The sequence below is a fragment of the Fringilla coelebs genome (assembly GCF_963513975.1).
Source record: "Fringilla coelebs genome assembly, chromosome: 13".
Lineage (NCBI taxonomy): Eukaryota > Metazoa > Chordata > Aves > Passeriformes > Fringillidae > Fringilla > Fringilla coelebs.
The window spans coordinates 13,123,586-13,135,491 of record NC_140039.1 but is presented as its reverse complement, the minus strand read 5'-3'; the positions used below and the strand labels follow the sequence as shown (position 1 = coordinate 13,135,491).

Below are 11,906 nucleotides of genomic sequence, written 5' to 3'. Positions count from 1 at the left end.
CAGGAAATCTCTCTTAGAAGTGATTGCTCCAGCTGGCTGGAATAAGCCTTCAGGTGCCATCACTCCCATCACTGTCCTTTAAACTGATGGGTAACTCTGGTTAGAAATATGGAAGGGAATCAGCCTGTGCAGTGCTGCTCTCTGCTGTGGTAGGAGCCTCTCATGCAGTCCTAGGGCATTGCATGCTGCTGCCTGCCTCTGCAGTGCTGCAAACTCTTATGCTCAAATGAAGAGTACTGTCTGTTCTTATGAGTTTATAGTTATCCCAGCTTAACTCACTGCAAAAGCATACTACAGTAATAACTTCGGAAGACCCTCTGCAGCCCAGCTCCCACACTGCTCTTCAAGAACTTGGGGGCAGGGGGAGAAGCTAATTTAACTGTAGGCCTTTAACTCAAGTACCTCACTTAAGATTCTCATCCTTCAGACTGCCCTAAAGTCACAGATTTCTGCTTTTGCCCCTTCCTGCAGAAACAGATTTTCTCCCTTGGTGTGCTCAGAGCTTTAGGAGGTTGTTTCAAGAAGATTCCTAAGTACCCTTGTGTTGAGCCACTTCCAATTCCACCAGGCACTGAAAAGGTTTCCATACTCCTGCTGCCCAGCTTGGCATGTGCCATGCCACACTTGGCTGGCAGCTCCCTAAATGGCAAATGCTTCTCAGATGTGAGCAGAGCACAGAGGGTGAAGCTGCTGCCCCTTGGCAGGGTGCTAGGCTGTCCTACAACAGCTGCTTTTCATGCAGGTAGGGACAGAAAGGCTGAACTGAAAAGCCAAGGTCCATATGGATGCATTATCTTGCTATTATAGCTGTCCTGTTCCACCTGAGTGGTGTGACACACCAGCCTCTGAAACTGGAATTAGCTCATGCGATCCCAAGGAGAGCTTGGTCCCTAATATTTTAGATTATAGCAGATGTTGCACATAATGTAATAACTCTCACAAAGGGAGGCAGAGATGCAGAATGAGACCTACCAGATAGCTAATAAAAGAAAAGACCTCATGAAGAACAAAAAAAGCTGCTAGTGATTGCAGAGATATGTTGCCCCCAGGAAATTAAAAACAGGAGTGCCCTGGCATATGCAATAAAGCATCTCCTTTGTGTCCATGTAAAAGTGCTGAAACCTCTGGACTACTAAGTAATTGAAAAGATGCTTGTAAGTTTTCCCCATACACTTCAGCTACTTGAAAGTGGTAGTGAAAAAAGCGAAATAGATCAGCCTGGCTGCTGTGCAACTTTATTTACCAGAGAACTCAACTACAGGATAAACGCACGCGTCAATGCACGCACCTGTGCGGGGCTGCCAGGCAGCTGCCGCTCGGTGAAGGGAAGAGGTGCCAGGCTAGAGGTGTAACGAGAATGTAGAACGGGAACAGTGTGCTCTCCATATCTTTCCTGGGCATATATCTGGCCAACGTCAGCCGGACATTTGGGACCCGCAGGGTGCCGGTGTGGGTCGGAGCCCGGCGCCTGTTTGTAGGCGGGGCCCATCCTAGCTACGCAGACCCCCCGGGGGAAAAATATACATATTGACACAATTTCTCTACCCCGCTTCCCCGAGTTTGCCGTTCCCCGCCCTCGGCGGCGGGGGGAGCGCACCTGCGCGGCGGGCGGCCCGGGGCTGTGCGCAGGCGGGGGCGGGCAGCGCTCCCCCGCCCGGCCCCGGCCCCGCCGCCGCATGCACCGCCCGGCCATAAAGCGCCGGGGAGCCCGGCCGCGCTCGGCAGCGCCCGCCGCTCCCGCCGGGCCCCCCGGGCCCCTCCAGCCACGCCGCTGCCCCGGGGGGCGGCAGCGCTGCCGCGATGCCGGGCTGGAGGAAGAGCCTCGCCCTGTGCCTGCAGCGGATGCAAGAGGACGGTGAGCGCGGCGGGGGGAAAGGAGAGCTGGAGGTGCTCGGAATTACCCTCCGCCTCCCCTTATCCGTTACTCTTTGGGGGGGTGGTGGTGATGGATGTCCCTCTGGGAGGGGGATGATCCTCTGCTGGCGTGGAGCTCCGCGGGTGAAAGGACTGGTGGGGGGATGCTCTTCGTGCCGATAAACTTTGCCGCAGCCAATCTTCTTTTCCATCCCCGGGCTTGCTTGGTTTCTGCTTTTGTTTATTTTTCTTGTTCGGGCGGTGGGGGCAAACCTGAGCGCGAGGTGGCTGCGCGGTCCTTTTTGGCTATTTAGAGGGGCTTGTAGTACCTGAGCCCCAACTTTCTAAAGATACTGGTGATGCTGTTTTCAGCTGGTAATTTTCCCCAGCGCCAACTCCACCTGGGGAATAAAGGGTTTGTAAATTGCACAGAGGACGTGTCACGGTAATCTGATTTCTATTGTGCCGCTTACTGTTGCTCACAGTGACTGTGAATTTTTTTGTTTGCATGATCAAGAGTGTAATGTTAAATAAATGCTGGACCTGCGGCTCATAAAAGCAGCTAGAAGACATCCACAAGGTGGCACAGCGTAAGGGAGGTTTAAATGTTGCACTCCGGCTCCTGCCTTTGTGGATGAACAGGGATGAGAGTGGTGGGGAAAGTTTATGTCTCTGAAATCAAGTGCGTTTCTCCTGTACTCTCATGGGACTCAGGCGCAGGAGTTGATCTGGGATAGGCAGAAACAAGCAGGAATGTGTGTTTTATAAAACTGCCGCTGTTGTGCAAAGTAGCTAATGGCAGGCTTTTCCTTTGGACCCCTTCCCAGACTACTTCTCTAGACTGTTCTAATCTGTAAGCAGACTTAACAAATATATGAAGTGGCACTGTTGCAGCATTTCATGTGAGTAATGCAAGAATTGTGGAATTCTCTGAACCTGCTGGTTAATAAGCACAGAGAGAAATTGTGCTGTTAGGTCCCCTGCAAGGTGTTAGGACAGAGTCATTAAGCTGCTGTGCCTTTCTGGTGCTGATTCCTGGCTCCCACTGCTTTGGGAGAGCACCATCTATTTCTGCTGCTGGGTTGCTCTAGGACCATGGCTTCCACCTGGAGCACCCATCCACCCGAGATGGAGCTGTTAAAAATCTTGTCCTGTAGAAGAATGAATCAATCCCCTGCTCAACACACCGAGACCTGTTGGCATGAATTCAGCCCTGTTATGGTGCAGTGCTTTGTAACGCTGCCTTGCTGCAGCTGGCACGGATGCTTTTGCACCATTGGATCGGGGTGGCTTTGGGAGCCTTATTAAACATTCACAGCAGGGACCTCTTTGATGTACAGCTGTGCTGGGTTGCTTTATCTGTGACTTCGTACGTGTATGTACTGTCTCTTGTGTCTGGCTCTATGTAATGCCTTTCCTTCTCATCCCCCTTCCCTCTGATTTCAGTCCCAGCACTGCAGTGAGTCTGTGGCTGGTGTGTGTCCCTTTGAGTACATTGCTTTATTTCTGTGGGTGGTTCACAGAGTAGTCAGTCTCAGGAAGGTGCCATTTAATCACAGAATGGCGTATCTGGTTGGATAAATCTTGCAGGCTTGAGCTGATATGCTGTGTAGAGGAAGATAAGCTGAGCTTGGAGGGAACTTCTTTCCCTTTTCTGCAAGGCAACTGATTTGGTGGTTGTGTTATAGCATATACCTCTGTAGGGGCAGCAGAGGAAGTATTTGGTAATGTTTTTGTAGCACTGCAGTGTTAACAGGTATGTAAGAGAAGGTTTTGCATGACGTGTTCCTGTCTGTGACGGAATTGGAACTAGATGATCTTTAAGGTTCCTTCCAACCCAAACCATTCCATAACACTGCTGCAAGAAATGTCTGCACTGTTCAGATTTTGATTTTGCAAACCAACCTCCAACTGGGATATGAAGAAATATTGACTTCTGTTTTTCTTTATTCAGAGCAAATTATGTCTGCCTTGTTGGCATCTCTATGCTTATGTGGTTGTGATAGCTTTGGGTTTTTTTTGATGCCCAAACTGGGGAGCTTTTCCCCCAGGCATGTGTACTCTGGCCCATCAATTTATTCACTTCCTCTGAGGACCACAGTACTTAAGCTTCCAAAGGAAATGTCCTGGTGTTCAGCAGGAGCACAATTGTAATTAGAAGAGTGGTATATTTTGGTTACTGAATATTAAAGTGATGAGCACCTCTTGCAATTTGCAGCCATTCAGAGATGATGAATTGGAAGCTTCATTAATCACAGTTGGTAGAAAAGGTCAGCCATGGTAAGTCATATAGGAAAATGCAAGGTATACACAAACTGTGCTGAAGTATGATTGCCATTTCAAATATCATGCACAGCGAGTCTCTTAATGCATGTTTTGCCTTAAAATTTCCTTCTCCTGGAAGATGGAAGTGACTTCTGGCCAGTATGCAGAATGCTTCATTATGTAATGTGTTGGTTTTCTCCACTACTAAGGAACTTGTAGATGGGGTGTTCTACTGTTTATTGTGTTTCATGCAAGGAAAAAAAAATAATTGATGTCCATGATTTAGAAATATTTGGTGGAAAATGTGTTTCCTCTAGCCTGCGTTGATAACAGACCTGTTACTCCAAAATCATGGGGTTCATCAGCTCTTCCCTGCCTTACTGTGGGGCTGTCTCAGACCTGAAAGAAGAGGTTAAAGCATGTAGTCTGGCTTTCTGTCCCTCACTGTGTGTGCAGAGCTTTGTCGCCAGATCTTCTGCTGATTTCTCTCCCTGATAACTCATCCACTTTTGAGGCAATGATGGGAACTAGTTGGCCAAGCCAGACCCTTTTCCATCCCAGTTTCCACCTCTCCTGTTGCTGTCCTCTGTGTGGGGACTGAAGGATTTGAATTGCATTCTTGCTGCTCCAAGGTTTTCAGTAGCAGAAGCAGCAAAGGCTAATTTCCGCTTTGGTAGCGAGAATGTATGTGGGCAGGTGGGAAAGTCTCTGTTTTTGGCACATCTGACTGGATGTGGAAACTGTGTGTCTAGAAAGGATAAACTGTATTTGCAGACTGAGAAGTGGAGATACTTTTATCCAAACTGGTGAAAAACAGTGTTAGCTAGATCGATAAGACTTGTGTAAGATGGGCCACGGTTGTGGGTAGACACCCTTTGCTTAACCTGAGATGTTTTTCTGCCTTTAGGGGGAGGGAATACAGAGTTTCAGTGTAAATTTAGGTTGTTGATACAATTCCCCTTCCTCTCCCAGATGGTTTATCTTGAGTAAAAGCAGAAAATTTGACTCTCACCTTTAAATCTCCAATATGATGACTAATAATAAAAAAAAAAAAATCAAAACCAAACCTTATGAAAGACTGAGATATAATGGGATTATAAAATGTGAAGTGAATTATCTAACCCTTGCTTGAATTATGAGGCAGGTGGCAAGGAGGGGAAGGGAAAGAGGCAAGTCAGACCTGCTTCAAAAAGTGACAATATATCAGGGTTATGTTGCTGCTATTTGCTTCCTTCCCTTGTATACAGCTCTGTGCTCGTTACCTTGGAAACAGCTGTAGGAGCATATAGGGGCATTTTGCTGCTGTGCAGCCGTGGGCAGAGGTGTCCTGTGGTGCATGGAAAGGAAAATCTTTCATGGTGCAGGTTGATTTGCAGGATGAGGGCAACAAAGTAAAAACCCATTGGAAGATCTCCCTTTCTTGGCTGCCCTGTCTTGCTGCAGGTACAGTTTGGCAGGAGTGGGACCCTGGAGAAAATTTAGCAGGGGGGTGGATTTTCATGGTCTTGGCAGAGCTATTTAAATTTTTGTAACAGGAAGGTAAAAATATCTCAACAGTCTGTTTGGAGAAGTCTTATAACAGCTGGGCTATGGACATCAGGTTTTTATTCAGTTCCTCAGAACAATGTACTGGGATGTTTTGCTCAATAGCTCTGAAACTGTCCATGACTAGAAATGGGATTCTTCTTTACTTATTCACATGCATCAGGGTGAAACATCCCACTAAGATGGAAATTTGTTGGGTTTGCATGATTAGCAGAAAATTAGATCTTTCAACGGGTTTCATGTTTTTTGTGATATGCATGTGATGTGTAGAATAACTAAAATAGAATAACTGCTAAAAATAATGTGAATTGTCTTTTGTTCACTTACCCATAAACATTTTGATCTTGCAAATGGTATAGTGTGCATAACTTTAAATCAGTTGAACTATTCTGCTGTTTAAAATATAGTGTTTTTTCTTGTGCTTACCATATCAGAAATAAATCAGTCATTTAGAAAGGTTTTTTTGTTGTTGTCTTAGGACCATCTTTCAGTGACAGATTGAATCTATTCCATTTTAATACATTGCTTTACAGAGTCCTTTTGTCCAAACCATGATCTCTTATACTAGCACTTAATGATCAGTAAAGAAATTTGGTTTGTAGCTGTCACTTTAGTGTGCAGTTGGAATGGTACAGCTGAAGGGCTGTTACATCTGTCCACTGTATGTTGTGTATTAATGTGTTTCTGCATGTGACACTTTTGCTTTACAGTGTGTCCAGGCTTTGTCAGAGATGAGGACTTGCTCACACAGAGCTCAGGAATTTATGGGCTGCTGTTTGTTGGTAATACTCATTATACAGGCCACTGCTTTTAAACAAAATGTAAAAATAGAGGTTCTGACCCTCCAATGAAGTGTGGTGAGGAATTAGGATTGCATGAAGGCTGTGGTGGTAATGCTTAAGGGATAATACTCACTTATCAACCTGATGGAACAGCTGAGCAAATCCTGCTAGACTTTGATGGGGTCTTTTTTCACTCATTAATATGCTGATGGGGATTTGGCACCCATTGAGTGATTAATAGCTCAATGCACCCGAGCACTATGCTCACTGCTCCCCTCCTTGCTCCTGTCACACTGCTCTGACTTTGGGCTGCTGCTTTTGATCCCATACTTCAGCAGCCTGAAAATGTAACTATGACTGAGAAGTCCTGCACAACCTGAGGATGAAGCCACAAAGGTTTCATGGAATGACTCCAAAGCCTCACTGAGATTTGATTAAAGACAGAGATTAATAATTATTTTGCTTTTTGAAGTGATCTACCAGATTTTACAGCCTGAATGTGCTCCTATATCTGCAGGCTTTGGCTCTATGAAACTGAATGGTCACTGTGGCTTCTGCTCTCTTGTTTATGCTGTTACTCTGTGGGGATTCTTGTGAAGAAGTTTTATTAGCAATATTGAGTGATGATGCTCAGTGCTGACAAAAGCATCAGCTGCAGTGGTTTGGCATGCTTTTCCTTTAGAGCTGCCAAGGTTGGAAAGTGTGTAGGAAACATTTCAGGATGCTGAAGACCTTGATGGAAACCATGAATTGTGGTAGCCAGGAAAATTTCAGAGTGAGAAGAATTGCCAAATCTGTCTGGAATCAGGCCATGCTTGATGTTCTCCAAACCTGTTGGTGTTTCTATGGACTCATGCCAAGTGTAGTGGAAAAACACATGGGAAGTTCCCAAGAAATGAATGTGGCCTTTGAAACTTTTCCAGAGCTGTGATTGCAGTGACTGACCCAGAGATCCTCTGATGCTCTGGGTTGCAAGGAAAGGAAGATTGCAGGTTAAATAAGGGTGTGTGACCAGTCTGAGGTGAATTATTTGCTGTGCCTCTTTTTTCATTTGTTTGTCTCTTCTAAGTGGCAGAGCTGCTTAGTGGGGAGGCAGAAGAAGGCTGTCCACCAGGGCAGGAGCTCTGTGCCAGGTTCTCTTTCTCTGGTTAAGACTAGGCCTCCCTACAAGTGTCCCATTTTACTGAGTGTTTTGTTAATTATTAGACTTCATTATAACAGAATAAAAGTATTTATTTTGAAAATGAAGTGAACTTAGAGGTGTAAATATAGTAGAATAATTATAGGGGTAGAGCTCTATTGCAATTGCCTCTTTGTAGACAAGGCCCAAGACACTGAACCAGGCAGTTCTGGAGCTCTGCATCACATAAATGGAGCCTTTTCTTTTAAAAGTCAGACCTAGCCCTTGACATTCAGAGCAGTCATCTATGTGCTGAAGGCTTAAGTTTTCTAGGGAAAAATCTCTCTTTTCTAGAGGAAGGGGAAAACCTTTTTCCCATGATGATCTCTTGAAGGGCCCCGTGTCATGTTCCAGTGAATGTTTGTGATGATCCCATGTGTGTGGGAACTGCTCCTGCATTCATGTCTTGTGCCAAGGGCAGTCACACCATCTAAATATCTGTTTGTGTTCCTGAAGTGAGTATAGCTACTTTGCACTGACACTGATATAACTGGGAGTGGAACATGGGCAACATTTGATTGAGAAAATAAATCCCATGCTGATGGTCTCTGTTGGAAATGGGAGCATCTCTTCTGCAGTGCTTGGTCTGGGTAAAGCACACAGTGGAATGGAACATTCCCTCTTGGAAGGATCTGCATTTTGTGCAGTTATTCTTGGCCTTGTTCTGTGCTCTGTTGAGAGACAAATGTAATGAAACTTCTCATTTAAAATCTGAGTAGAATTTTTGTCTGCTAGTTTTGCCAAAAGACTGAATTACCTTTTTATTTTCTCCACTTTTCCTCTTCCTCTTTGGAACATAAAGGAATTCAAATAAGTTTGTAAAATTTATTTGTTTTAGCAATTATGGTGATTTCCCTGATACAGACTCTCCCTCTCACTAATGTTAGATGAACTTGGCATCTAGTAATTACTGGCTTTCACTTTTCAGCCAAAACTGTTTTCTGGCTTCAGCAAAATTTGCTGACTTCACTGAGAGTGTTGGGAGAGCTGCTTTCCACTGGGAAATTAGTTCAAGCATCTCCCTCTGACAGCTTCAGGCATGTGGCATCAAGACCACTCTGCATTTAAGGAGAAGGGTTATCATAGTACTTGAGCTCAAGGAAATGCAGTGCTTTAGGATGGAGTTAGATCCATGTCTTACCTTCATTAAGTGGAGGTGTCAGTGACCCTGCCAGCTAAGCTGCTGTGTCTTGATGAGTAGAAACCTCTGGCTGAGGCCATAAAATAAATTCAGTGCTACATTCTTCAAGTTGTCTATACAGTAACACAATTTTTTGCTTAATGACTTCATTTCCACAGTGAACAGAGCACAAGAGAGCTTTTGTTTTAGCAATTATATTAACATTGGCTGCTGCTTTGTTGCCAGTCAGAGGCTTTTCAAGATATTTATTTGGATTACAGGTGTTGTTGCCTTTTCTTGTACACGTGATACTGTTAGTCATCCTGGTGACATTTCATTCATCTGTACAAAGAAATAAAGGGTGCAGCTCACATTTGAGTATTGCCTCATACAGCCCAAGAGGGGAGCTGCTACTTACATAAAGCCTGAGAGATCTCACTTGGGTCCCATGGGATGGAGCTGAGATTATCCCTTGGATTTTTCTTCTGTCTTTCATTTATTTAAAAAAAATTCAAATTTCTTCTCTGTTTTCAAGGCAAAGTTGATCTGAATGCACAGAGTCTGTGCACAGAAGACTCCAGTCTTCTCTTTGGTCCCACTTTGATGAAAGCTGTAACCACAGGAGCAGGGTGTAGACTGTAGGGTTGGGGGTGGAGGGCTTGTCCTCATTTGCATCCCCTTGCAGCAGAAGACTTGAAGATTTAGCAACAAATGAGATGCAAAGAAACAAGGAGAAAAATAAGATAATAAGGCAAACTGTCAGGCAGCGTGACAGTTTTGCAGAAATTAGTGATGCTAAGTTGCTCTCTTCTTACTTGGTACCAATGTGCTTTTCTGGTTCAGTTTTTCTACTGAAAAGTGTGTTCAGGAAATGATGATGATTCCAGGAGTGGGGCCTTCCTCATTAAAACTATCTTGCCCAGATGCATAGCTTCTGATTATTAGAAGTCAGGGGAAATTCCCTAGGGCTGTCAGAGTGGGATGAAGAGCTGGGAGGATATGTTAGTATTCATAGCAGCTTGTCTCAGGGCTATGTGTTAATCCTGAGCAGAGGGCACAGTTGGGAATGCATATTTTGTTTCTAGATTAAATGTTCTTTTGTTTTCTTTCATCTTGAAATAGGAGGCAGTCAATCTCAATACTGTACATGCAGTCATGTCTCTCAAAACACCCTCACAAACTTCCCCTTTGAGGTTAGAGGGCAGGTAGGTCTGTGTAAGGTGGGGTGGTGCTGTCTCAGTCTTCTTCCCCTTGGGAGCATCATCTTTTCAGCCTTCCTCCATCTCTGGTTCTCCCCTTAAAGTTGTGGAGGTTTCTTCTCAGCTGGAAGGTAGCTGCAGGTAAAATTCTTGGGCCCTGTCCCCACAGAGCTGAGCCTGGTGTGCTGCCTCCAAGTTGTTTCAAACAAAAGCAAAGTTCAGGCATGCTGCAAATCCCATGGCAGGGATTTTAATGAGATTGATGCTGTGAGCACGCTCCAGCTCACTGGCCATGCTTTGCTACTCCAGAATCTTTCACAGACTTTGTGTCCTGTGCATCCTACCCAAACACCTTGTGCAGAAGCAGCTGGCTGCATGAAATAGCTGCCATGCTCTGCAACAGATCAGGCTGCAGCCCAGTGGTAACTGCAACAATTCCAGTGTGGCTGGCACTTACTGATGAGTTGATTGGTATTGGGGATTGAGCCACAGTCCTGTGCCTGTGTTCCTAACTGAGCACAGGGCTTGCAATAAAAAAATTTTATCATTTAGTTTCTCAGAGTGATGGAGAATTTTTCTCTGTCATTTGAGTTTAGTGGGACTGAGGGGTTCTGTGCCACTCTGAAAACCTCTGCCTGCCCCAGTCTTTGTGTCTGCAGAACATGGGTAATGACTACAGTTTAAAAGGTTTTGATGCTCAGACCAAAACATGGAAGTGAAATTATTAAATGTAACTTCATGGCTGTCTTCCTCTGCTTAGCATCTTCATATTCATAATTATACCAATTGTGCCAAATATTTGAACAAAAATGAGGTAGAAAATGTCTTTCTGGCAGAGGGTTGCAAATCTATTGCAGCATAGAGCTGGACAGAACGAGAAGTTCTGTTTATGTGGATAAAAATTTCCCTGTACAGTAATGAACTGTGCTGTGAGTTTACCAGCTATCTAATCTAGTTTCCATCCGTTACACCAAGTGATAATCCTCTAGAAAATTCGGTGCTGTTAGCAGCATTTCTGTCAGCCTGGCTCTGGCTGCACATCTAGGCAACCTGCCTTTGAGGAATTTCAAAATTTGCTCTAGTCAGTCATGCTGCTTCCTCAGCCTCTGGAGACTACATTTCACATGTAACACAAAGCTGAACTGTCTTGCTTCTTTAATTGTATTTATTCTGCTTTTCCTCCACCCACCACCTGCCAAGACTATTTGGCCGTGTCTAGAGAAAGCTCCTGGGTTGTTTTCTTGGAATATCCATTGTAATTGGCTTTTTGGTGTATCCTGTCCTGCTCTAATATAGTTCCTTCCCTGTTACTGTGCTTATACAGGGACTTGTTAGTAAATGGGTGAGGGGATTAGAAAGCAAAACCTGTGCAGACCAGGCTGGGATTCTCCAGGGCTTGCTGGCTGTAGGGTGTGCTTGCCTGGGGATGAGCTGTACAGCCCCATGTGCCTTTAGCTCCCAGAGCCAGGCTTGCTCTCTGGTGAGCCCTGTGCTGCTGTGGCAGCTGGGCCTGCCTTGCTCCTTGGGACTGCCCCTGCCAAGGGTCACTACTGCATGGGGAGGTTCAGTGACAGGCAATACTGCAGTGAATGCCATCCAGTTTCTGTCTCTGAAAAATTAAAATGGCTTTTGGCCAGGGAGCACTGTCCTCTGCCACCCATCTGCTTCCCTGACTGTTGCTTGGAGCAGCTGCTTGTCTCCAGGGGCTTCTGGGCAGGGCAGGGGGGGCAGATTCCTGCCTACCCTTCATTGTCTTGCCACGGATGCACTTAGTGAGCTTTAAGTCCTTGGGGTGCCGTTTTTCTGTGCTTCTCTTTTGTGCAAATTCACACCATGGTTTTTAATTGCAAGCTGCAACGGTAATTCTTGGTTTCAGTGCTGTGGTGGAGGGCAGAGAGGTGGGAGTGAGGGGCAGGGACTGGAGGAGTGCAGAGTGAGGGGGCTTTTTTCACTGTTATCTC

At 45.4% G+C, this 11,906-nt stretch overlaps 1 protein-coding gene across 2 annotated transcripts in view; it reads left to right on the top strand.

Moving 5' to 3' along the window:
* Positions 1–1,800: 1,800 nt before the first annotated feature.
* Positions 1,801–11,906, top strand: part of GRIP2 (glutamate receptor interacting protein 2) — a gene marked incomplete at its 5' end in the record, with an annotated part of 246,061 nt that continues 235,955 nt past the window's right edge. For both annotated transcript variants that reach the window (XM_084214653.1, XM_084214652.1), the window contains one exon: positions 1,801–1,855. In XM_084214653.1, coding sequence (XP_084070779.1) covers positions 1,801–1,855 — 55 coding nt within the window. The remainder of the gene's footprint in view (positions 1,856–11,906) is intronic.